The 26,152-nt window shown below is 34.8% G+C and overlaps 1 protein-coding gene across 7 annotated transcripts in view; it reads left to right on the top strand.

The window, feature by feature from the left end:
* The window catches only part of SSX2IP (SSX family member 2 interacting protein), a 46,384-nt gene extending 26,854 nt beyond the window's left edge, over positions 1–19,530 (top strand). For 4 of the 7 annotated variants that reach the window (XM_079139728.1, XM_079139722.1, XM_079139723.1 and 1 more), the window contains 6 exons: positions 1,764–1,914; positions 3,247–3,383; positions 3,706–3,879; positions 12,438–12,552; positions 12,951–13,116; positions 16,318–19,530. In XM_079139728.1, the coding sequence (XP_078995854.1) occupies positions 1,764–1,914; positions 3,247–3,383; positions 3,706–3,879; positions 12,438–12,552; positions 12,951–13,116; positions 16,318–16,495 (921 nt within the window). In that variant the 3' untranslated portion in view covers positions 16,496–19,530. The remainder of the gene's footprint in view (positions 1–1,763; positions 1,915–3,246; positions 3,384–3,705; positions 3,880–12,437; positions 12,553–12,950; positions 13,117–16,317) is intronic. The other 3 variants (XM_079139727.1, XM_079139725.1, XM_079139726.1) reach the window with 3 other exon arrangements.
* Positions 19,531–26,152: the final 6,622 nt, after the last annotated feature.

The following is a 26,152-nucleotide window of genomic DNA, read 5'->3' as shown; positions in this document are numbered from 1 at the left end:
TTCATTGCTTTGGGCCCACAAGGAGGCAGCACATCATGGCAGAAGGGCATGATGGACATAAGCTGCTTCATTCATGGCAGCCTGGAAACAGAAAGAAGGAGAGATGCATCCTTTCAGGGCATGCACCCAATGACCCACCTCCTCCATGCCCCACTGGCCTACAGTTACCACCTAGTTAGTTCATTCAAACTAGGATGGACTGATTAGGTTACAGCGCTCATAATCTAGTTTTTGTTACCTGTGAATATTCCTGAATTAACACAGGAGCTTTAGGGGGACACCTCATATTCAAACCATAACATATCTTTGAGAAGGTTTAATTTATAAGTTAGGCACAATAAGAGATAAATAATAGTAACTAATAATAAAATAAAACAGTTAAAATAATACTTTATAGTAAAAATTATATGTGATTTCTCTCTTCCCCTGAAAATACCTTACTGCTCTGTATGTATTTTAGGATCTTAGTTGACTAAGATAACTGAAGATAACTGAAACTGAGAATACTACTATATTCTTTTATACTCTTCAGTTTGAGGCCTGCTTGACCTCTTACATTTAGTTAACCTTTTCTCACAAAGTCTGTCACTGCTAGTCAGTTGTTCACTCTCACTAATACCGCTTCAGACTTAGCATGGTTTCCATTACTTAGTTGTCTTCAGTTTTTGACCCATCCTTTAATAACCTTTCATTATCAGCCTTCATTCAGAAAAAGTGAGTAATAAATCAAGAAGATCTTTCTCAGATGCCTCTCCTCCCATTAGTTAACCAGTGATGGTACCTTGTATAATTTCTTCATAATTCAAATTATTAAGTTTGGGGCAATATCTGTTAAGTATATTTGCTGTTTTTAAAAGATCTGTTTTTCTAGCTTTTCTCTTAAAATTTAAATAATTTAACCATTCCCTTCTTAAAAGGAAAGATTTGGAGCATTTTAGCAAGATGTAACTTTGGAATACCTAAGTAGCATCAATGTTTCATTTATTATTTAGCTGGCTTGCTAAACAATATACCTATTATGTTGGCTATTTGGCTTGCTTGCTGAAACATACACCTAAAATTCAAGGTAGGTAAATTTTTAATTTTCATCTCCTTTAAAGAATTTTAATCAGTCTGGGAAACACAGTAAAATTTTTCATTAAATTTTTTAAATGAATTTGTAGTAATAAGTCTGAAATCTGAAATTTTTTGAGTACCAACATGATGCTACAAGTAGAAAATGGCACAGCTAACCTCCTGTGATAGGTTGTAGTCAAAACAAAAGCTTACTAAGAGTATCTAAAAGTACCTTTAGCCTGTGTGTATAAGGTGTATATGATATGTGAATGAATTTTGAGTTTAGATTTAGTTCCCATCCCTAAAATTATGTACGTATATATATTGTAGATATTGCAAAATCTGAAAACATCTGCAACACTTCTGGTCCCAAGCATTATAGAAAAGGGATATTCAGTCTGTATTCTGATAGACTTACACATAATGCATTTTAAAGCATTAAACAGGTAGTGAGTGTCTCTTCCTCAAACAGCTCCATGACTGTTATCACTACTTAGATCAAATTCAGATTTGAAGAGATCTAAGTGGGGCAGTTATTATCTTCAACATTGTTTTTTCTTAAAAGTATTGGGTCATGTATGCATAAAATACAATGCAGAAATTATTTAGGTAGGTCTCTTTCTTGTTATCAATCTGATCACTGCTGCCTTACTGTTAAGGCCATTTTAAGATACTAGTCTTTCCTTTTTCACTGTTGTCACTTGTAGGTTATCTCTGATGTTGAAGAAGATGCTGGAGAACTAACCAGAGAGAGTATGTGGGACCTTTCCTGTGAAAATGTGAGAGAGCAGCTTACAAACAGCATCCGAAAACAGTGGAGAATTTTGAAAAGTCATGTAGAAAAACTTGATAACCAAGGTATCTACTCCTTTCCTGTGTGCGAAGTGATTTGTGGAAACCAAATCACTTGGAAAGCCACAGTATTGGCTTAGCCCTGAAGTTGGTAGCTCAGTTTGGTGGTTTTAAATCAAGATTTTGCCTACTTTTTGCCATGTAATTTGAACTTAAGTGAGAAAAATACACTTTGCTCTTAAAGTGAATCTTTGAAAAGGGGATATTATCCATCTGCTCTAAATGCAGCATACAGTTGGGCAAAGAGAACTCTTTTTACTTTATCTTGAAAATGAAGACATTCCTTATAATATAGTAAAAAGATAAATCTTTTGCTTGTTCCCAGATACTTGCTTATCATTAGGTTCCAAATAATTAAAAATTTTCAAAATAATAAATGTTCAAAGGAAAGCATCAATTAAGTATATAAAGTAGAATATCCTGCTATCAGTTCCTTTTGTATAATGCTTAACAGTTATGTGCATATCTTTCTAGACTTCTGTATGGATTTACAAAATATTTATTTATTTAGAAATACATAAAAACCAAAATTTGAATATTATATATATTTTATTCAGTGTACTTCTTTCATTTAACAGTATTATTTTAGACATTATTCCCTAGCCTTACACTTAAATCTATATTGATGAATATATCCCTAATATTTTGTATTTGTTAAAGTTTACATGATTTTAAATCAGGAAAATTAAGAATTCTGCTCAGTAAATGAAGTTCGTTAAAGAAAATTTATTTTAAATTATCAACATAATTTATTCAGCATCATTATTTTAAGTAGTAAAGGATAATCAAAATTACTAATAGTCTTCAGTATTAATTTAAATGATCTTATTCATGTCAGTCATCATTGTCTTTTGGTACATAGCAAGTATGTGTGGACATTCTATCTGTTGAGTGTGATATGAGAGAGCAAGATTTGAAGCACTGCATTGATCTCTAAAGCACTTTAAAACAACATAGTTTATGAATTTGTCATTTTTGTTAACATTCTGTTAATGTAGCCAATTTGCCTATGTTTAATCAGGACATAGTCTTCAGTATATATGGATTACAAATTTAAGGTTGACAAAAGAGCTTTGTAAGGATATCATTTATTTCTGAAGTCATACAAATTTATAGTTGTGAACTTCTAGTTGCTTTGCTTTTTAAAAATCTTTTATAGTGTTCAAATAACAAATTTTACCTTATTTTGTTTATGAAAAGGAAAGCACTACCTTTTTGAAAGCCTGTGAGGTTCCAGATAAAGTTCTGAGACCCTTGATTTTTTAAACACATGGTTAAAAATACCCCCAAACTAATGGTGATTATAAATCTGTGTCATCTTACTTGGGTTTCTGTTAGTTTCAAAGGTACACTTAGAAGGTTTTAATGATGAAGATGTGATATCACGACAAGACCATGAACAAGAAACTGAGAAACTGGAGTTAGAAATTCAGCAATGTAAAGAAATGATAAAAACACAGCAGCAACTTTTACAGGTAAATGTGAATTGCCTTTTAAAGCTGTTCTCCCCTGTAAAAGCCATAATTTTACTGAATCTTAGTAGATTTTATTCCTTTATTCTATACGTATTTGTCACTTTTCCCAGTCTAAAACAAATTCTCTGGTAACAGGTAATGTGTACTGTTTCTTATATGGTTGAGGTAGAAGTATTTGGGAAGAGAGAATCTTCATTTGACTTTCTGATTCTTCATTAATTTCTGTCCTTGTGCTAAAGTTTAGCCTCTCCTCCCTTGCTTTCATTTTAACTCAGAGTGTTGCAGGGATTCCCCGGAACTTACTATGTTTTAAAATTAATAGCAGCAGCTCGCTACTGCATGTGATGATGATACCACTTCACTATTACGAGACTGTTATTTGTTGGAAGAAAAGGAACGCCTCAAAGAAGAATGGTCCCTTTTTAAAGAGCAAAAAAAGAATTTTGAGAAAGAAAGACGAAGCTTTACAGAGGCTGCTATTCGCCTAGGATTGGAGGTATTTTAAACAGTTGTTTTGTTGAAAACTTGGGAGGTTGGGAGATAGGCCTCAGTAGAGTGCTTCTAATTCTGCTTTCATTTCTTTACTATCAAGTTGTTCTCTGAAGTGTTTTATTGATCATCTCATAAATAACTTGAAATTGAAGGGAGGCTAAGCATATGAACTATTATAAGAATGATATCTTTTCTCCCTTACCAGATTTGGGAATTGAAGTTTTCTTTTAAAAAGCTATAAGCATTTATTTATTCCTTTCAGATTGGCTTTCTTCTGGTAGGTGTTTAGTTTCACACAATAGTCTCTTAGGCACCTTAGCCACTGTTAGTAAGTATTATGCCAGAATACAGTCAAGCAAGAACATGTGCATGGTTTAAAAAAAAAAAACTTCAGTAAAAAATAAAGCTCTCCCTTTATCTCCAATCCCTCATTCAGGAATGTATGTATTAACAATTAATAGTTTGGATTGTTTTATTTATGTACAATTCTACAGGTTGCTTTTTTTTTTTAATTCTATTTAGTTATACATGACAGCAGAATGCATTTCGATTCATTGTACACAAATGGAGTACAACTTTTTATTTCTGTGGTTGTACATGATGTAGAGTCACACCATTCATGCAATCATACATATGCATAGGGTAATAATGTCCATCTCATTCTATCCCACTGCCCCCTACCTTCCCTTCATTCCCCTCTGCTCAAACCAAAGTTCCTTCATTCTTCCCTACCGTCCCTCACCCCATTATGGATCATCATCCACATATCAGAGAACACATTTGGCTTTTGTTTTGTGGGGATTGGCTTATTTCACTTAGCATGATATTCTCCAACTCCATCCCATTTACCTGCAAATGCCATTGTTTCATTCTTCTTTAAGGCTGAGTAATATTCCGTTGTGTACATGTACCACATTTTCTTTATCCATTCATCTATTGAAGGGCATCTAGGTTGATTCCATAGTTTAGCTATTGTGAATTGAGCTCCTATAAACATTGATGTGGCTGTGTCACTGAAATATACTAATTTTAAAACCTTTAGGTATAAACTGAAGAGTGGGATAACTAGATCAAATGGTGGTTCTATTTCAAGTTTTCTAAGGAATCTCCATACTTCTTTCTAGAGTGGTTGCACCAGTTTACAGTCCCACCAGCAATGAATGAGTGTACCTTTTTCCCCACATACTTGCCAACACTTATTGTTGCTTGTATTCTTGATAATTGCCATTCTGACTAGAGTGAGATGAAATCTTAAGAGTAGTTTTGATTTGCATTTCTCTAATTACTAGAGATGTTGAACATTTTTTCATATTGTTGATTGATTGTATTTCTTCTATGAAGTGTCTATTCAATTCCTTAGCCCATTTTTTATTGAGTTATTTGGTTTTTTGGTGTTGTTTTTTGAGTTCTTTATATGTCCTGGAGATTAGTGCTCTATCTGATGTGCCTGTGGTAGATTTTCTCCCATTTTGTAGGCTGTTTGTTCATGTTATTGATTGTTTCCTTTGCTGAGAAGAAACATTTTAGTTTGACTCCATCCCATATACTGATTCTTGATTTTATTTCTTGTGCTTTAGGAGTCCTGTTAAGCAAGTCAGGCCCTAAGCCAGTATGATGATTTGGTCCTACTTTTTCTTCTATTAGGCACAGGATCTCTAATCTAATTCCTAGGTCCTTGATCCGATTTGAGTTGAGTTTTGTACAGGGTGAGAGATAGGGATTTAATTTCATTTTATTACATTTGGATTTCCAATTTTCCCAGCACCATTTGTTAAAAAGTCTACTTTCTCCTGTGTATGTTTTTGGTGCCTTTGTCTAGTATGAGATAACCATATATATCTGGATTTGTCTCTGTGTCCTCTATTTTGTATCATTGGTCTACATGTCTATTTTGGTTCTAATACCAAGCCATTTTTGTTACTATAGCTCTGTAGTATAGTTAAAGGTCTGATAGTGTGATGCTTCCTTCTTCACTCTTGCTAAAGATTGCTTTGGCTCTTCTGGGTTTCTTATTTTTCCAAATGAATTTCATGATTGCTTTTTCTATTTCCATGAAGAATGACATTGAGATTGTAGCAGGAATTGCATTGAATCTGTATAACACTTTTGGTAGTATGGCCATTTTGACAATATTAATTCTGCCTAAACAAGAGCATGGGAGATCTTATTGTTTTCTAAGGTCTTCTTCAATTTCTTTCTTTAGTGTCCTGTAGTTTACATTGTAGAGGTCTTTTACCTCTTTTATTAGATTGATTGCCAAATATTTTTCTTTTGAGGCTATTGCAAATGGGGTAATTCTCCTAATTTCTCTTTCAGAGGATTCATCACTGATGTGTAGAAATGCATTTGATTTATGGGTATTGATTTTATATTCTGCTATTCTGCTGAATTCATTTATTAGCTCTAGAATTTTTCTGGTAGAATTTTTTGGATCTTCTAAATTTAGAATCATGTTATCCACAAATAGGTGATAGTTTGAGTTCTTCTTTTTCTATTTGAATCCCTTTAATTTCTTTCATCTGTCTAACTGCTCTGGTTAGAGTTTCCAGGGCTATGTTGAATAGAATTGGTGATAGAGGGCATCCCTATCTTGTTCCAGTTTTTAGAGGGAATACTTTCAAGTTTTCTCCATTTAGAATGATGTTGGCCTTGGACTTAGTGTAGATCGCTTTTTTACAATGTTTAGGTATGTTCCTACTATCCCTAGTTTTTCTAGTTTTTTGAACATGAAGGGGTGCTGCATCTTGTCAAATACTCTTTCTGTATCTATTGAGATGATCATATGATTCTTGTCTTTAAGTCTATTGATGTGATAAATTGTTTTTTGATTTTCATATGTTGAAACAACCTTGCATCCCCCATTTGATCCTGGTGTACTATCTTTTTAATACATTTTTGGATGTGATTTGCCAGAATTTTGAGAGTTTTTGCATCAATGTTCATCAGGTATATTGGTCTTTGTTCGGTTTTGGTATCAGGGTGATACTAGCTTTATAGAATGAGTTTAGAAGGATTCCCTCCTTTTGTATTTTGTGGAATACTTTGATGAGTATTGGTATAAGTTTTTCTTTGAAGGTCTTGTAGAACTCAGCTAGAATTTGTCTGGTCCCAGGCTTTTCTTGGTTGAAAGGCTTTTGATGGCATCTTCTGTTTCATTGCTTGAAACTGATGTTTAGATTGTGTATGTCCTCCTTATTCAGTTTGTGTAGGTCTTATGTCTCCAGAAATTTGTTGATGTCTTTGGAATTTTCTATTTTGTTGGAGTATAGATTTTCAAAATAGCTTCTAAATTGTCTTTCAAGTGTCCATCATGATATTTCCTTTTTCATCACAAATTTTAGTAATTTGAGTTTTCTCTCCTGTTCATTAGTGTGGCTAAGGGTTTATCAGTTTTGTTTATTTTTTCAAAGAACCGGCTTTTTGTTTTGTCGATTTTTTTTTTCATTGATTTCAACAACATGTAGTTTTCATTTGTATTTTTTCCTGTCTTCTACCACTTTTGTTGTTGATCTGGTCTTCTTTTTCTAGGACTTTGAGATGTAATCTTATGTCATTTATTTGTCGACTTTTTATTTTAATGAATGAGTTCATGCAATGAATTTTCATCTTAGTAATGCTTTCATGCTGTTACTAGAGATTTTCATTTGTTGTATCAGTATTCTCATTTATCTCCTCCCTGATGTCTTCTATCCATGCATCATTCAACAGCAATTATTTCATCTCCAGGTGTTGGAGTAGTTTCTGTTGTTTATTTTTCATTTATTTCTAACTTCTTTCCATTATGATCTGATAAAATTCAGGGCTGTATCTCTATTTTTTTTGTATTTGCTAAGAGTTGCTTTGTGGAATAACATGGTCTCTAAAGAGAAGGATCCGTGCGCTGCTGAGAAAAAAGTGTATTTGCTCATTGATGGATGAAAATTCTATGTATGTCTGTTTATAATTTTTGTTTACAAGATCTATCCAGTGGTGAGCGAGGTGTGTTAAAGTCACCCACTATTATTGTATTGTGATCTATTTGATTCCTGAAATTTAGAAGCGTTTGTTTGACAGACATAGATGCTACATTGTTTGGGTCTTATATATTTACGATTGTTATGTCTTGTTGCTGTATGATTCCCTTAAGCAGTATGAAATATTCTTCTTTATTTCTCTGACTAACTTTGGCTTAAAGCCCACTTTGTCTGATATGAGGATGGAAATCCCTGCTTGTTTACATAGTCCATGTGTGTAGTGTGTTTTTTTTTTCCCATCCTCATCTTCAGTGTATGGATGTCTTTTCCTATTAGATGAGTCTCTTGAAGGCAGCATGTTGTTGGGTCTTTTTTTTTAAATTTTACTTGGTTTCTTCTTTGATTCTTTGATCAGCTTTTTTTTTTTTTTTTTTTTTTTTTTTTTTTTTTGTGTAGGTCCTCCCTTTGCTGACTTTCATCATTTTTCATTATAATTTTAATTATATTTCCTCCTCATGGAATATTTTACTGAGAATGTTCTGTAGTGCAGGCTTTCTATTTGTAAATCTTTTAACTTTCATTTATCATGGAAAGTTTTTATTTCATCATCAAATCTGAAGCTTAGTTTTGCTGGATAAAAGATTCTTGGTTGGCATCCTTTTTCTTTCAGAACTTGGTACATGTTGTTCCAGGATTCTAGCTTTTAGTGTCTGGGTTGCAATATCTGCTGGTATCTGAATTGCTTCCCCCCTATATGTAATCTGGTATTTCTCTCTTGCAGCCTGTAAAATTCTGTTTATGTATCCTGGGCATTTTCATTATAATGTGTCTTGGTGTGGATCTGTTGTAATTTTGTACCTTTGGTGTTCTGTAAGTCTCTTGTATTTGATTTTCCATTTCATTCAAGTTTGGGAAATTTTCTGATATTATTTCATTGAATAGATTGTTCATTTCTTTGTTTTGTATCTCTGTGCCTTCTTCTGTCCTGATAATTCTTAAATTTGGTCTTTTCATGTTATCCCATAATTCCTGGAGTTTCTGTTCATGATTTCTTACCATTTTCTCTGTGCGGTCAAGTTTATTTTCAAGATTAAATATTCTGTCTTCATTGTCGAGGTTTTCTTCCAAGTGATCCAGACTGTTGGTGATGCTTTCTGTTGAGTTTTTAATTTGGTTTATTGTTTCCTTCATTTCAAGGATTTGTTTGTTTGTTTGTTTTCTTTTGCTTCAGAATCTCTCTTTGTTGAAATAATTTTTTGCTTTTTGCATTTGCTCTTTTAACTCTTCATTGAAGTGATCTTTTATTGCCTGCATTTGCTCTCTTCTATCATCCTTTACTTCACAGATCATTTAAATTATGTATATTCCTCTGGCATTTCTTCTACTGTGCTGTCAATGGATTTTATTAATATGGCATCGTGGTTTGTTTGGGGCACTTTCTTCCCTTGTTTTTTCATGTTGTTCGTCTGTCTTCCCCTCTAGAGGTGCAGATCCAAGGTATTACAGTTTCCACCCTATAGATTCATAGTTATAATAACAGCACCCAATGCAAATAATATGCAGCCTTAAACCAAATAGCCTTTATTAAGGCATTAACAGTTTTGTCACAATAAACAGAGATGATACGGTTGATTATTATCTACAACATAAACATTAGGTTTACAATAAGGTCTATAATTTCTAATGGTGGACAGAGAATGGGGGAGGGTTGTAGGATGTGATGTTAATGAAGTAGGGAGTGCGAATATATAGGTGTTAGATCATAAAAAGAGGAATCAAAAGAAGTTGGTCATTAGCAAGAGAAAAGCGAGAAAGACTGATGAAACAAATAGAGCAAGTGAAAAAAAAAAAAGAAAAAGAAAAAATGTAAAAAAATAAAAGAATCTACAACAAACTGTAATACACTATTCAAACCTCCCAGTCTTTAGTAGCCTGATGCATGAAAAGTATTTGATTTCAAAAACGTTGGGGATGTGAGAGCAGGTAATGAAAAAAGAAAAAAATAGGGGAAGAAAAGAAGAAAACAGCCTTGAAGGAAAATTGAACAGTGGTTTCTGTTGAAGATCAGTATCTTTGCTTCCCTTCTCATCTGATAGGTAGGGTGTATGGAGTTTGCTGGTAACTCCACCCTCAGGATGATGACAGTTACTAAGGTGGGAGGATTAGATTTGGAGGTAGGACTCCTGGAGGCAGGTATAGCAATTGCCAGTACCACTGGAAGACTGCACAGCAGGACTCTCCGTTGGGGTCCACTGGTATAAAGCAGGACCCTGGTCTCAGCCCCTTACCTCACTTGTGGGCCCCACAATTCCTGGCCTCAAAGTGAGAAAATCCTCCTCCTTTATCCCCAGTTTCATTCCTCACAGGTAACCACTGTTAAATGTTTGTGTTGGAAATTCTTCTGAAAGTATTATCTTAACTTAAATATATAGTATTTAAATAATTGTTTTTTTGATGTTAGTCTATTGATTTCTCTGTTGTTGAAAATAAAGAGTATAGTGACCTCATGGTATTTTCCACCTGTATTCTTCCTCATCCACATTTGATTTCTTCCTAATATTGTTAACTTTTGTTGTTCTGGTTTCCTTTTTTACTGTGAGTAAATAGTATATTTAACACTTCCATTTCACATTTGTTCATCTTCAGACAATATCGAATTACTGCAAAAAAAGATGAAGAAGTTCTAGTAGTTATCCTCTTTCACCTACCTTTCCCCTTTACTTTGCTATTTTTGTTTGTACTATTATTTTCCATTGTCAAGACTAACACATTTATGTTTTATCCTATATATAATCCAGGCAGGAATAAGTATTTTGTCTTAAGTTGAGACTTGAAAATTTAAAACCAGGAAACAACATTGATAGCATCATGATTGTATAAATATCATTCATTCTATAAACTAATATGTTTAGACACATAGAAAATTTTTTATATTATTAAAACTTTGCTACCCAGAAGAGATGTATCACTATTAAGTGAATTCTTTGACTTTCCCTGTAGCTTCCTTTGTGATTTTCTGAATCAGATCTAGCTGTTGTATTTCTTAAATCTCATGCTTTCCTCTTGGGGGTTTCTTTTGAATTTCCTATGTTACCTTCTGAGGTAATTTTTCATAAATAGTTAATAAGAAATAAACATTTTGAATCTTGGAGTACCCAGAAATACATTCACACTTGTTTTGTCACCTTTTTTTCCTCATAGCTTTGAAAGAATTATTCCATTTCTTCTAATGTTTGGTTTTGCTAAAGAAAGACCAGATTATATTATAAACTGTATTACTTTGTAGATAACCTTGGTTTTTGTTTCCTTCTCTGGAAGCTTTTGGACCTTTCTGTTCCTACTATCCTGAAAATTTACCAGGATATGTCTAAATAGCTCTTTTCATCTAGAAGATTGTGTCTAGGGAAATTTTATTTATTTTTTAATTTCTCTCCTTTAACTTCACTGTGTTCTAGACATGTCTATGTTCAGACAGTGTTTGGTCTTCTGAATATTTCTGTAGGTTGATTGTGTTTTAAATACCAAATATTCTTTTACCTTTATCTTGTGGAACACCACTGGTGTTCAGGGTCAGCTTTATTATTCACTTTAATCACACAGTTTTTTTTTTTTTTTTTTCAAAGTATCTTTTAAATGTTCTAATTTTTGCTTTTTAAAAAGTTTTTGCTTTTCTTTTTATACCATTGTTTTACAATCACTGATTAATCTGATAATACATGTTTAACATTTTTAATTTTTTTTTTTTCATTTCTTGGATTACCTATTTTCCATGGTCATTTTATATATATCTTGGCCATTTTCCTCATGTTATTAGTTTTCTTCAAATGTCTAGTGACACATGATTCCATATTAATATTTTTGGATGAAGGACTGTATATTGATTTCTTTAGGTAGGTGATATGACATGGATTTTCCCCCACTGTGAAAGTCTGTTTTATCAGTAGCTATCTCCTGGGAGGGGATTAAGAGCAGTTTGTGCCAGCATGTCCAATGGGAGCACCTATGTTTCCAAGCCCCCGTCACTGACACTGTTCTAAGAGATGCTCTTGCTACTTTGCCTTGAGGTCTTTCCTTGCATAAGAATCTTACCTGCTGGTGGTTAGTGGGGACAGTGGTGGCAGTGAGACACGGGAGGGAAGGATGAGAGACTCGAGGAGTGAGAGAATTTAGTATTCATCTGTTCAGAAGGGGGAGGTGTGACATAATCTGCATATACCTTCTTGTGGCTTAGTGGTAGATGAGTGGAGGATGAAAAAAATGTTTAATGAAGCCAGAAGTTCTTTTTTTCCCACTGATTAATTTACAAAGTATTTTTTCTGTTTATAATGTATTCTGTGTGTTCAAAAGTTTTGTTAATTTCCATGTTTTTGCACTATTCATTTGAATTCAAAATTAATATGAAAATAGGGATTATTGGTTTATTTGGTGAATGAGTGGGTTTTTTAAAATATAATTTTCTTAGTTTCTTAGGTTAATTTATTTGATATAGAAAATATGTATTAATAAGCCAGAGATCAAATACTGATAGCTAGAGAAGTCATGTGAAATGGCAGCAGTGTGCATGTTGAAGTATTAACCATTATTTCTTTGGTTTGTCTGTCAATGGTAGAGAAAGGCTTTTGAAGAAGAAAGAGCCAGTTGGCTAAAGCAGCAGTTTTTAAATATGACTACATTTGACCACCAGAACTCAGAAAATGTGAAACTTTTCAGTGCCTTCTCAGGAAGTGAGTACTTCATAAACTCTTTAATGTGAATATGCATCCAAATAAAGCATACAGATTATTAATATAAAGCTTTATAAATCACCAGAAAAGGTTCTCTTAATTTGACCTAAAAATCAACTTTAAGATTTTATTTACTGAGTCAAAATGAGGATGAGAGGAAGACTAGTATGCATAGCTTAAATAACTTTTGTTGTGAGTATAATAATGTCAAGCTTTTGAAAAATGACAATCTAGAAGTCACAATTTTATAACAAGATCTTTCTGTTTGCAGAATATGCAACAGTTGGCAAGTTAATTTGTACTATCTCATGCCTCATTCAGAATTCCTAGTAGCCATCTTCACTGTAACACCTCACTGCATGTACTGCTTTTTTCCTTTCTTTTTTTTTTTTAAACAGGTTCTGATCGGGACAATCTTACAGTGCACTCAAGGACACAGCAAAAGAAGCCTCACAGTGTGTCTAATGGGTCTCCAGTTTGCATGTCTAAACTGACTAAATCTCTTCCTGCTTCACCTTCTACTTCAGACTTTTGCCCAACACGTTCCTGTGTATCTGAACATAGGTATTTGTTTATGAGTGATCTTTTTACATGTTTCTAAAAATTGCCCTGCTAAGGAGAAGTTGACAAACCTGTGGTATTAGCAATAATAGAGGTTTCGGACAGAAATCTCATTCTACAAATACTTCCTGGGTGTCCAGTATATCAGCATTGTGCCAGGTGCTAGGAATAAAGCAGTGAGCAAGGTAGATCTGGTCCCTGCTCTTTGAGCTCAAAAATCATATAATGTCTGTCTTTATTACTTCACAGGTAGAATACAGTTTTATTTGCAGGAGTTAACATTTTAAATAATATAACAATATTGTTTTCACAGTTTTTGTGGAGTACATATTTTCAGGTTTCTTTTGGCATGTCCATTTCATTGGTGTTGAAGGGCAAAGAACTGATAAAAGCCTGTTCATCTTGAGTGATAAAAAGATCCATGCTTCAGGATGACAGTGTGAAAAAGAGTGACTTCTCACCTATAGGAGACCTATATGTTACTATTTAATTGCTATATTTTGGTATTTTTCTGTCTCCAGTTGTTAAATAATTTTCTAAAATATAATATCAACATTCCACCTCAGATCCTATTCCAAGATTAGTTTTGAACTAAGCAGAGGAAATAGAGCATTACTAGTGAGCTGGGAACAGGAAAAGATCAAAGGCATAAGTTGGGAAGTGTGGTGATCTCTTTCTTCCTAATTAAAGTAAGACATAGTGGGCAAAAGGCCCGATGGTTTGGCAGGTGCCTTAATAAAGCAGGAGTCAGCTGCAGTATTTTTGGCCTGTAATGGTGAGAGACTAGTACAAAACTAAATGTTGAAGAAGCCAGCTGGCTTTTGGGCCAAAAATGGTTAAATAGCTGAATTTTAAAACAATGTGAAACTTTTAAAAGGAGGAGGACACAGCTCTATAATTTAGAGTAGACTTTGAAAAGGTTAAGCAGATAAGGACTCAAGTAAACATTGGGAGGGCAACAAAGAGCTGGGTAGGAGCACTCCAGAAAAAGGTGGCTCCGTGAGGTGGGACACACTTGGTATATTTGCAGTGGTGAATGCAGTTAGCAAGCAAGACCAAGAGACATGGGATGAGGATGGACAGATATGTACAATTGTAGAGAGAATAAGAACACAAGTCCCTGTGTGACTCTCACTTGGGCCAGCAATTATTATTCATAATTAGTATTATTTGTATATAATCCCACTCTGCTTGCTCCCTACAGTCACATTTGAGATTTCAATTTTTAAAATATTCGAGTCTGTTTTTGTAGATCAAATGTTGTCTTAAGGGCACTGGACAAGCATAGAATTTTAAACGAGAGTTTGTTTCAGGGGGAAGTCCAAGTTTTAAAAAGTATGCAGTTTTATTATGTAGAAAGGGATATAAGAATCAGTAAATAAGCCAGGGGATCCAATTAGGAGTACATTATTGGAGTTGAGATGAGAGATAATGGTCACTGGGACTCAGGTCATAATGTGAAGATAAAAATGTAGAGATTTGATAAGTGTTTTGAAGATAAGGCCAGTAGATTGACTGATACCTCGAATATGGGAAGTGGAAGTTTAATTTGCAATCTAAAGATAATGTAAATCCAGTATTTTCTTACATGGAATGTTACTGAAACTCCCAAATTTGATCAATCAGAATTATCTACATATAGATACAAATTCTCATCATGTACAAATAATGCATTTTACATCTAAGTTATCTCGTTTTTATGTTTTTAAGTTTTTACCTTTGCATAATTATTTTTATTATGAATTATTTGACACAAATATTCCTTGAAGGCATTGTTTTGTGTTTAAAAAGTTCAACATTTAGTATCTATGATAGGATGTTGTGAGTTAGGTTTTAATGTATATAAAGCACTTAAACAGGGGCTGGAGTCGTAGCTCAGTGGCAGAGTGCTTGCCTAACACTTGTAAGGCCCAGGGTTCGAGCCTCAGCACCACATAAAAATAAATAAATAAAATAATAAAGGTATTTTTAAAAAACAAATAGTATTTGGTTCTTTATAAACGTACAGTGGCAGCAAAAATATATGTAAATAAAAATGTATTATTAAAAAGATTTCTGTTTTTGTATTCTGAGAGCTACCCTAAACAACAACAATGGCAAAGAAACAAAATTTTAAAGCTTAAAAGAACTCTACCCTCTGAGAATGAGATGAACAGAAAAAGAGTAAATTAAAGCTGTGCATCCTGACATCATTCTTGAATTTCATATTATTTTATAAATTTGTATGTCTTCTTCCAGAAGAACCTTGAATCTTGTTTTATAATAAGATTACAGCAAAATAATTAGGAGTATTTATAGCTAATTTCTATAACAGCTTCTTCCTTGCTCTTTTTACTGTAGAGTGGAACTTCACACAAAGGCTGTGCTTTGAATTCCATGCAGGGTGATTCATGTGCTGTATTACTTACAGAACTAAGTTGATCATTGATCTTGTCTGAGACAGCTCTCAAGGATTTTGAGGACTGAATTAATTATAAGCAAGTTTCTTTTTTTTTTTTTTTTTTCCAAGTGCTGATAAGTGTAAATAAAATTTTTAGGTTATTGATTTCAATTTTTAGAATTAAGAATAGCAATGTTTTTAGGATTGTCATGTTGTAAGGTCAAGTTAGTAAACAAAAGTCACAAAAGAAATGTGCATTTGAAAAGTTTTATGAAAAAATTAGATATTCAGATAATAAGAATGTATTATTCATTGACTCAGCTTCATGGATTTGTAATCCCTTCACCAGATTTCTTTGTTTTGAATGCTGGTTGAACTCAAACCATCGGGCTTTGGAGTCTGGTCTCTTAACCACTTTTGTAGGCCCTCATAAATATCTGAATGGATTGATGAAAGCGTGGGTGAACAAGCACACAAGCAAAGAAAGAAACCAAAAGATTAGAAAATAGTGGCAGAAAAATGGAGACGTATTAAACATTACCTTTCAAAACCCATGTTTTCTATCTACTTTAAGCTTCACTTGGGCAGCATGCTTCAGAGTAAATTAGAAGGATATATAAAATAGATAGTAAGAAGATGAATAGGTAAAAGTGAGAACCCATTTTGAGGCCCTTCTCTTTAATGTTCTTGATCAGCATGTCCTCAAAATTGACTTAACACAGAACGTGGGAGCAGGCAGAATTTAGACATTGAGTGATATCTGAAGCATATAAAATATAAAAGAGGGAGGGGATAATTATTAAAACTTACCTTTCTTTTTCCAGCAGTTCAATCAATGTACTGAATATAACCCCTGAAGAAACTACACCAAATCAGGTTGGAAGAGAATGTACAAATCAGAAGTGGAGTGTGGCATCAAGACCCGGGTCACAGGAAGGTTGCTACAGTGGATGCTCCTTGACCTATACAAATTCTCATGTAGAAAAAGATGACTTACCTTAGATGTGTGGATGGGATTCTTTTCATTAACGTTCATCAGATTTCACATCTAAGTTGAAACAGGGTATGTCATAAAGTCAGTCATCTCTAATAATTCAGGATGGTCTGAGTTGTTTGTTTGGACTTCCCTGTCTTTCCCCAAAGAGTTGAAATGCTAAATCTATTTAAAAGGATATAAAAGCTTTGGATATGTATTTTTAGTAACAGAAACATCTGGTTCTGTGAATAAAGGAATGTATAGATGTTTGGATGGAAACAAAAGCACTAGAATAAGTTTCCTCTTTATAGGTATTAAAAATAGCACTTTTAGGAAACTGATTATTGTAAATGTTTAATTTTTGTCCCAAACATAGTTGGCATTGGAAGTTTAATCTTTACTTGAATGTATACTGTAGATTTTTAACAAAGCAAGTTCTATATTTATTATGTTTAGTGTGATTTTGAAATTACCTCTTTCATATGTTTTAAATAAAATGAAATTTATGTATGTTTTGTACATAGATATACATGATTATGTTAAGAGGCTTTAAGACTTAAAAACTTCTACACAACCATGAGTATAGTAAAATTTTCAGTTGTATTCTGTTTACAGGTGTGTTAGGACCATTGCCACATTGCATTTAAGGTTTTTTTTTTTAATCCATATGGGCAATAAATATTCAAAAATCTGTTCCATGAAGCTGAGTTCTTTAGATAATCAACATTACTAACATTACAGTTTTGAGATTTTTTTACAGCATTAGATTTTTATTTTATATACATAGGATATTATAATTTTTAAAAGATTATAGAGTCATGGGGCAAGTCAACAAAAGTACCTTTGAATAACAATTTAAGAGCAATGATTTAAGATATTTGGATGATAAAAGATATTTAAGATGGATGGTGATATTTTCCTTACTAGATGGGTACCAGTAAGGTAATAATCTATCAACTATAACTTTATATCATTGACAATAATTTTTTAATAATTTTTCAATGAAATATTTACCACTAATGATAAATAAATATGGCAGTATAGAAGTATTGAATTTTATAATCCAGATATGATACTCTGGTCAGTCTTGTGTCATTTCATTTTCAGAACAATCTTAGGCTCTTTTGTCTCTGTAATGTGTCTGATTGCATGTTCTTCATGAACAGTATATTATTATTGATAGTAATAATAATACTTGTAGGCCCAAGCTCTTCCCCTATAGATTTTCATCAAAAAACTTTAAGTGCCTAATTCTCTCTGCTTTTTGCTGTATATAGAAGCCTACACAGGTCCAGTCCTTGCTAGGTGTGGTAGTTTAGTCCCATCTACCTTCCCCTTTTCTAGCAGTTCAGCCACTTAAATATGCTCACACTGTTTGTGACTGTTCCATTTAAATTTCCCAGACTACCAAAAAAAGGCTTATATGTCATCCATTCACTATATGTGACTCTTTGGAGTTGTGTAGCAGCAGCCGTTTTTTTCAGGGCTGATAGTATCTTGAGACATTAATGAATATACTAACACTAACCATATTTATAGTTCCAGGGAGCTGGCTCTTGAATATTAGTCACTCACTACCTTCTGCTTGATGCATGGACACTTATTTAGTCTTTAAAATATTACAGATGTTACAGAATGCCAGAGATATTCCAGAGGAAGGATCCTAGCTGGGATGCAATCATTCTTTTGCTCTTTAGCAATAATGTGGTCGAAGAAAGGCAATCAGAAATTTTAGAAATAATCAATGATACATTTGTGGAAAGTTTTCCCCAGGGGTTTTCATGTTGTACTTTGCCAGAGGTAAATAATCTGATTTTTATATTAATCTCTTTAAGGAATACTGTATTGCATGAGGATGGATTTCTAGAAAGCAGCATCTGAATTTTGTTGTTTCCATTTTAAAATGTGTTGAATTCTCATAATGGAAAGAAAATTTCCTTGAGATCTATTTTTAAATGTAAGGTATGAAAGAAACAGTAAATTGAAAAACCAAATTTATTGTGTTTTTGGTATTTGCATAGATCTGCTAGAAGTTGTATGTTTTACCACTTTTGTTTTGCTATAGATTTTTTTTTTTTTTTGATGTGGGGGGGTTTGTCTTTTTTTGAGACAGGGTCTTGTGAAATTGCAGTGTTCCTGGTTTAGGCTTTCGAGTCACTGGGATTTACAGGTGTGTGCCACCAGGCCTGGCACGTGCTTTTCAATTCTAAAATGATCCCCAATCACCTAAGCTTTCCAGAATGTTGGTATGATTTCTATGTTGGAAAACCCCTGAATCCACACATAAAATTCCCAAGATTTGTCTTCTAGGTATTTCCAATGTACTAATACTGCTGTTAGTCTTACGCCTAAACCATCATTTTAATCAAATGGATGATACCATGAGGTACTTCAGGATTATCAGCCCTCCTGATAATCTTGTTTTCTTCTCTATTATTATGTAAAACTGAAATATTTTATGCCTCATTTGTTTTTCTATATGACGTCCATTTGGAATTTTCAAAGCATAAAAGTGGCAAAGAAAGCGTGAGATAAAAATTTCTTTCTCAATGTTTGCACATGCAGTTTACAGTGATGAGAAACTTAATAAAAGAATCAGTGATACCAGAAAATCATGATTAAATTTAATAGGTATTTTTCTTACAGAGCAATATATTAATTGATACAGGACAGTCTGAAGCAAATTGTTTGTCTCATGGTATAATTGAAATTCTTTGTTATTTGGAAAGAATGCTGTATTTCTTAACCTTAGCTAGCCAGGATTTATTCATAGGCTTGCAATAACAGGTTTCTATGGAAAACACATTCCATGGTGCATGTTGAAAACAGAGTGCCCTGAAATCCAGTCTTGACCTCCCCTGGGGGAGCATTTGAAAGCCCTGGGACCCCAAAAGAGGATTTTGCAGTATGTACACCTGGAGCGCCATGAATGAACAAGGCCTTCTGTGATTGCCCTGTTGTAAAATCTTTGAAGCATATTTCCTAATGTAAATCATGTTCTTATTTCTAGATTGGATTTTAAGTATGGATCATTGAACTCTAGTAAAAATACTTTTCCCTATGTTTGTCTTTACTGTTTTTTAGTGTTTTGATAAGCATTTAATAAGTACCTGCTATATGTCAGGGTTTATTGCTTTTTCCAATTCTTGGGAATAAAAAGACCAGCACACACTCCCCGCTTTGGAGAATCACTGAGTTGAGTGATAGATTGGCCATGTAAAATGCAATTATAAAAAACAATGGTAAATTTTTAGTCTTAATGTAACTGATGGTTCTGTTCCAGGACCACACATCCATTTTGTAATGGTTTTGTCTTGGTGTTATTTCCCACAGGAAGTACTATTTAATTGTTTTTCACAAATGGTTCATATGCAAAGCAACACAGGTTATTCTCCCTATTATCATCTTATAGAGCATTTGCAAGGATTTGGGCCATGCAGATAAGGAAAATGAAATAAATTATTCTAGTCCTTTTTCTAAATAGTGTTTTGGATTTTTTTTTCTCCCCTAAGCTGGATGTAAACTAGAGTGGAATTGATTTAATTATTTGATATAAAAACTTTCATATGACTCATGTTTGTTTTTTTAAAGAGTATTTCTGTACAAATAGTAAATAGATTTGGGAGGACTCGGAAAGTACTATAATGCCATCTTAACATTCATATATTTAAAATTCAGAAATATTTGTTTCAAGTATAGTGCTTAACACAGTAAGCATGTCCCAAAACTCTTCTTTCTCAAGAGAGTAGGAATCTTGTTTTATGATGTTTCCAACCCTTTCTCACTTGATTCTTTGCATAGAATATTAGAATAGGCCATGCACAAGTAGACACTAAAATCATGTAGCTTAATGCAAAAGTTTAAATCTTTTCATGTAAGTCAATTACATGGAAAGTCGTGGGAAAGAAAGCAAACTGGAGAAAAGACGGGGTGCAGTAACCCAAGTGAAAAGTGATATAAAGGAGGGGAGAGATTTACTGGTAGAATCAGATTGGGTGCTGGGGTTAAGTGGCACAATGTAGGCTGGCTCATGACTTGGGCAATAGTAGATGATGGGGTTAAAAGGAAAACAGCTTGGGAGATACTGCAGAAGTTAACAGACCTGGGTTGCTGCACATCACTCTCAAGACACGTCTGTAGGACTGGCCCTGCTGGCTTCTGGGAATAACCTCAGAGCCTTGGCATCTTCTGCCTGCTCAGTGTTTTTGTATGTCTCAGATGGTCCAGGCTATACCAACACGACCAAAAGTGTATTCTAACAGTGTAATAAATGGCGAATGCCCAGTGTCGGACTGGAGTCTGAATAGCTGATGTCAGTTGCATGGCTGGGCTCTGCATACCTACTCAACTCACCCCTGGCATCAACTCCAGACCCCAGGCTCTGGGTGAACTGTGGCAACACTTTGTGTTGTCACATTATTGTGACTCCACTGGGAGAGGACAGCTGGAAGTTTGTGCTTGGTTTCTTTTAGACTTTGCCTATATGTCCCTTCCCTTTTCTGATTGTTTCCTTTTGGCATAATAAATCACAGCCAGGAGCACAGCAGCTTTTCTGAGCCCTGAGAGCCCCAGTGAATCATCAGGTCTAATGGAGATCTTGGGAGACCCCTGATGCAGGGACAATGCTTGTTCTGGACACTTAGGGACACTGAGTTATCTAAGTTCATGTGTGAAGTAGGCAATTGAATATAAAAGGGTTTTTGAGCTCAAAAGAGAGGTCCAAGCTGTATGTTAAGATCTAAGTCAATATACCAGTGGCTATTGAAATTATGTATGTACATGAGGTCACAGAGGAGTGACGGTAGATGAAGTAGGAGCGAGAGACTTGGATGTCACTGGTGTCTGAAAGGCAGATGTGAAAGCAAAGTTTCTGTGGAGTGAAAAGCCAGAGTTGAGTACCAAAGCCATCTGAAGTCATCCTTTAGATGGGGAGAATTTCAAGAAGTCCAAATGATACAAAGATGTTAAATAAGCTGAAATTGGGGGAAAAAAAATGGTAATGTTGTGGACATTCATAACTTTAGGAAATCCCACTGCATTTCCTAAGTGAATTTAACCAATACTTAACCGAGCACCTACTGTATGCTGAGCCCTCAAGAGCTCAATGTAAAAAGACACCCAGACAACTGGTTTTGCCCTGAGAGGACATCCTCCTATTGCTAGGACAGACTGCAAGGGTGGGAAACTCCTTCCTCACAGCTCGGAGTGTGAGGGGTACTAGGGTTTCCAAGCTGCATCTTAAAGCCCGAATGGGAGTGAACCAGAAGAACAGTCGTGTGGGGCACATGAAGAGCAAAGCAAAAGGACTAGAGATGAGGCTGGCAAAGTCTGGAATCTGAACCCTGAAGGGAAGCTTGGGCATTATCCTGAAGACATAGCCTGGAAGCAATGAAGGATATAATGCAGAGGAAAGAAATGATAAGAGCCACCTGTAGTCACTCCTCCTGGCAGTTGTGTGGAGAATGGCAGGGGGACAGTTTTGGAGGAGGAAGGGCTCTCAGGAGACTGATGTTGATGTTGATGTTTGACTGATGAGTCCTGGTGTTTGGAGGTGTGCGTGAGAAGTTCTTCCCCTTAAAATTGCTATATGGGTTTATTTGTTGATTTAAACACCTTCCCTGAGAAAAATAGGACCATGTTTTATATTTTTGTAAACTTCTTTCCAAGCTTATGTGAGGCCTATCATGGGCTGTATGGCAGCACACAATTTTTTAACTGCAAACCTTTCTAAACCACAATTGATTTCCAAGCCATTGGAAAGGAGATACTATTGAAACTTCATTTCAGAGTTCAGATACCTTTGTAGAATTCAATATATTCATTCCTTCTAATGCAATTAATGTCAAGAAATTCACAGGAGGGCTGGGGTTGTGGCTCCGTGGCAGAGAGCTTGCCTAGCACGTGTGAAGCACGGGGTTCGATCCTTAGCACCAGATAAAAATAAATAAAGGTATTGTGTCCATCTATAAAAATTAAAAGTGTATTAAAGGAAATCACCAGAACCACTAACATTATTTTAATCAGGTAATCTTAGGGGGTGAATTATCTTGGGAGGAACAACCAAGACCTGACCTGAGGCAAACTATTAAGGCTGAGTCTGCACCACTACCTTTGATGGTGTCACAAGAAGTGTGTGGCAGTACTTGGGTGAGTGTGGGCCTGTGGGAAATCCTGGGGCTCCTTCCGGCAAGCCCAGGAATAGACTGCCAGCAGCACCCACCTATTTACAAACCATACTTCTGACAGGCATAGCTCACAATTGGTAGTGCAGGGCAGCAGTCATATCTAGACCAAGTCTCTGCCAGCAGCCAGTCCACAGCCGGTCCTGACATTTGGGCCCTTAGAGGAAGGTGATAGTGGTTGTGTGTAACCTGCTAGAAGGTTAACTACTCATGGTAGTTTGAGTGGAATACCTTGCAGTTACGCTGGTCTAGAAAGTCTTTCTGCATGAAATATAATATGAATTTGGTTTCCAAATCTAGGTTCCTCTGTGCCTTTTTGTAAATAAAGAATTTAGAAAAATATCTGAAGGTAAAATGAAAAAAACTATAAAATAGATTTTACTTATCTGTAGATATTAAAAATCCTACAAGCTCTATGATTTATAGAAACAGTACATATATACACATGTACATTCACATGTGTTTGTGTATATTCCTATCAAAAATATCATCTGATATGTATATTTTATCAGAATGTTATTAAAGTTAGAAGCAAACAAGGAAGTTCAGGACTATGGTCTCCATTTAAATCATAGTAGAACATGTAAGGCTGAGAAATTATGTAGGGATGTTAGGGGGAAGAAAGCTGCTGTTGGATTTGTATTGAACTACTGCTTCTTTGCTTCAGATAAGGCTCTTCTAGCAGGATGGGGAACTTGCCAGGGACGATGCTGGGTCACCATGCCCCTGGGACTCTGACTGTGATCCAGCCCAGACCTGACTTCTAGATCACCTGCTGTAATACGTACAGCACTGACGACATGTTTAAGTGTCAATTTTCTATGAACCACATTATAAAGGCTAAAATCAAACAGATGAAATTAGTTTTAATATGATTTAATCTAATATATCTAAAATATAATCATTTCACACCATAATCAATATAAAATCATTAAGACAAGGGAGGAGCTTCAGAAGGCTGCCGCCGAGGTGTCAGGCTTGATTGGGAAGAACCTGCTCATGTTCACACAGGTCTGCAGAATTCAGTTCTTTGGAGTTGCAGGACAGAGGGCTCTAGTTTCTTGATAGCTATGGGGTGGTAAAGGGGTAGGGAAACACCTGCAGGTCCTAGAGATCACCCATAATTCCTTGCCATGTGGCCATGCCCACAACACAGCAGCTTGCTTCTCCAAAGCCAGGAACAAGAACTCCAACAAGACACACATGACACTCTTATCTATGCAATCACATGTTTATAATTACACATCATTGTGTATGAAAATGCATACATTCCAGGCCCTTTGCCATGTTCTATTGGTCAAAAGCAAGTCTCAGGTCACTCCCACATTCAAGGGGCAAGGACTAACGGGAGTGGAAATCAGCTATCCTGGAGTCTGTCCATTATACCCATCGACCCTACTTTATGTGCCAACTCTAAAATATTGCACAATTTTTTTTTTTTTTTTTTTTTTTTTTTTTTTTTTTTTTTAATTTAGAGACAGGATCTTGCTAAGTTGCTTAGGGCCTTGCTGCACTGCTGAGGCTGGCTTTGAACTTGAGCCTCCTGCCTCAGCCTCCTAAGCCATTTGGATATTTTAATAGCCATATTGCTTGTCACTTCAAGTCCTTTTTGAAATAGAGGGGAGAGAGCTCAAAAAATATGAGCCAAACCATGCCTCCTGCTTGTTAATCTGGATGTTCTTCAGGGAATGGTTGATTTAAAGCTTTCAGTTTTTTGTTGATAAAATTTTTACCCTCATAATTTTACGTTAAACCACATGCTTCATTCTCTTGGATTGGATTTAGGGAAGGGCTAATTTAGTGCTAGAGCATGCCCCATTGGTCAGTACAATAAAAGTTTAGATGGCCTGGCATGGATCTGAGACTCACCGGGCAGAGTGAGAACAGACTCCTTACGCAGCTAGCCCAGGGTCTTCGTCTGGGTCACCAGGATTCCTCAAATCTATGTCTAATAGCAAACTTATATAGACACCTGTTGCTGACATGCCCTTCTGACTTCTCTGTGAACAACTCCACCACATGTCTGGCCAATTTAAAAAAAAAAAAAAAGTTTAAGGGAGACAAACTTATGGCATAGTGATTGAAACTGGTGGAATAATCAAGGCAAACCAATGGCAGCTTGTGCTTAAAATTAAAGTCCAACTGGGAAGCATGACATTTACCTAACGTAAAACTTAAAAATAACCAACACAGTGAAACAAGGCCCAAAGGGTAGGACAATGTGGACTTTAGCCGCCTGATGACAGGGTTCCACGTTCATGGACATGAGGAGGGGAGTCTCCTGGTAGGCAGGGACACTCCTCTCCTTCAGGAAATAGAAGGTTTTTTGCATGCTGTCACCAAATAACATTTGCTCTTCACACACACACACACACACACACACACACATCTTTAGCGGGTACTTTCAGGTCAATACATATAGATTGCATCATTTTGTTGCTTGGTAGTCTTGCATGAATGTTTGATAATTGTTTAATCTTTCCTAGTTAATAAAGATTTTCAAAGCATTTATGTATGTATACTTGCTATTTATTTGCTTAAGATAATTTCCTAAAGTTGGAATTCTTGATTCAAGAGATATGCATATTATTAAGTCTTTTATTTTTTTGTTGCCAAATGACCCTCAAAAAGAGTGTAATTAATTTACACTCCACTAGCACAACATGAAAGAACCTTTTTGATATTTTATATAGTTGTTACTTTCGCTGATTTTATCAATAAAGATTTTCTTCTTAGCTTTTATTTCTTTTAGTATTGAACTTTAAGATTTTTTTCCCCCATATTTCATTGGCTATTTATATGTTTCTCCTTCAAGTCCAATGAGATTTACCCAAACCACACTAACTCCTGACATTCCTGATATTCCTTTACCCTGATCTTATCTTTCTTTTTTCCCCTGGTAATTATCATTTCTAACCTGCTATACAATTTATTATTTACTAATTAGCACTTCCTCTCCAAATTTTGCAAAGTAGAAGAGATTCAAATCACATCAAATATACAACATTGGCTTAGATAAAAGACAAGACAAGCTCTTATTTCTCTGGAACTGCAAACCTGTCATTAAATGACTAGAGAAAAGTTATTTGACCTAGACTTAAACATTATACCCAAACTGAATGGGAAGTGTGGGAAATTAATGGGTGTCCCAAATTTTTATTCACATATATAATCAAAATTATCAGATTTTCTAATTTTTATTCATGTGTTTGCATACATACAAAGATATACTTATGTGTATATATGTGTGTATATTTTAACATTAAAATTTTTGAAACTAGGATATGCTTTTACACCAATGTGTACAATTAAATATACAGCTCAATATATTTGGTTTTTATACCAATATAATTTGGCTTATTTTCCTGAAAATATGTTACTGAATTCATTGCTTATATTCAACTGTTCATATCTTAAAATTAAGAAAATACAGAAAGTGAACCCTTGTAATCCTGACGGTGTTTAGATCACAAATCTAGACCTCTTGAAAGACTGTTAAAT

Source organism: Sciurus vulgaris, assembly GCF_902686455.1.
Source record: "Sciurus vulgaris genome assembly, chromosome: 1".
NCBI classification, from domain to species: domain Eukaryota; kingdom Metazoa; phylum Chordata; class Mammalia; order Rodentia; family Sciuridae; genus Sciurus; species Sciurus vulgaris.
Note: the sequence above shows the minus strand (reverse complement) of the source record. Positions and strands in the feature narration are given on the sequence as shown.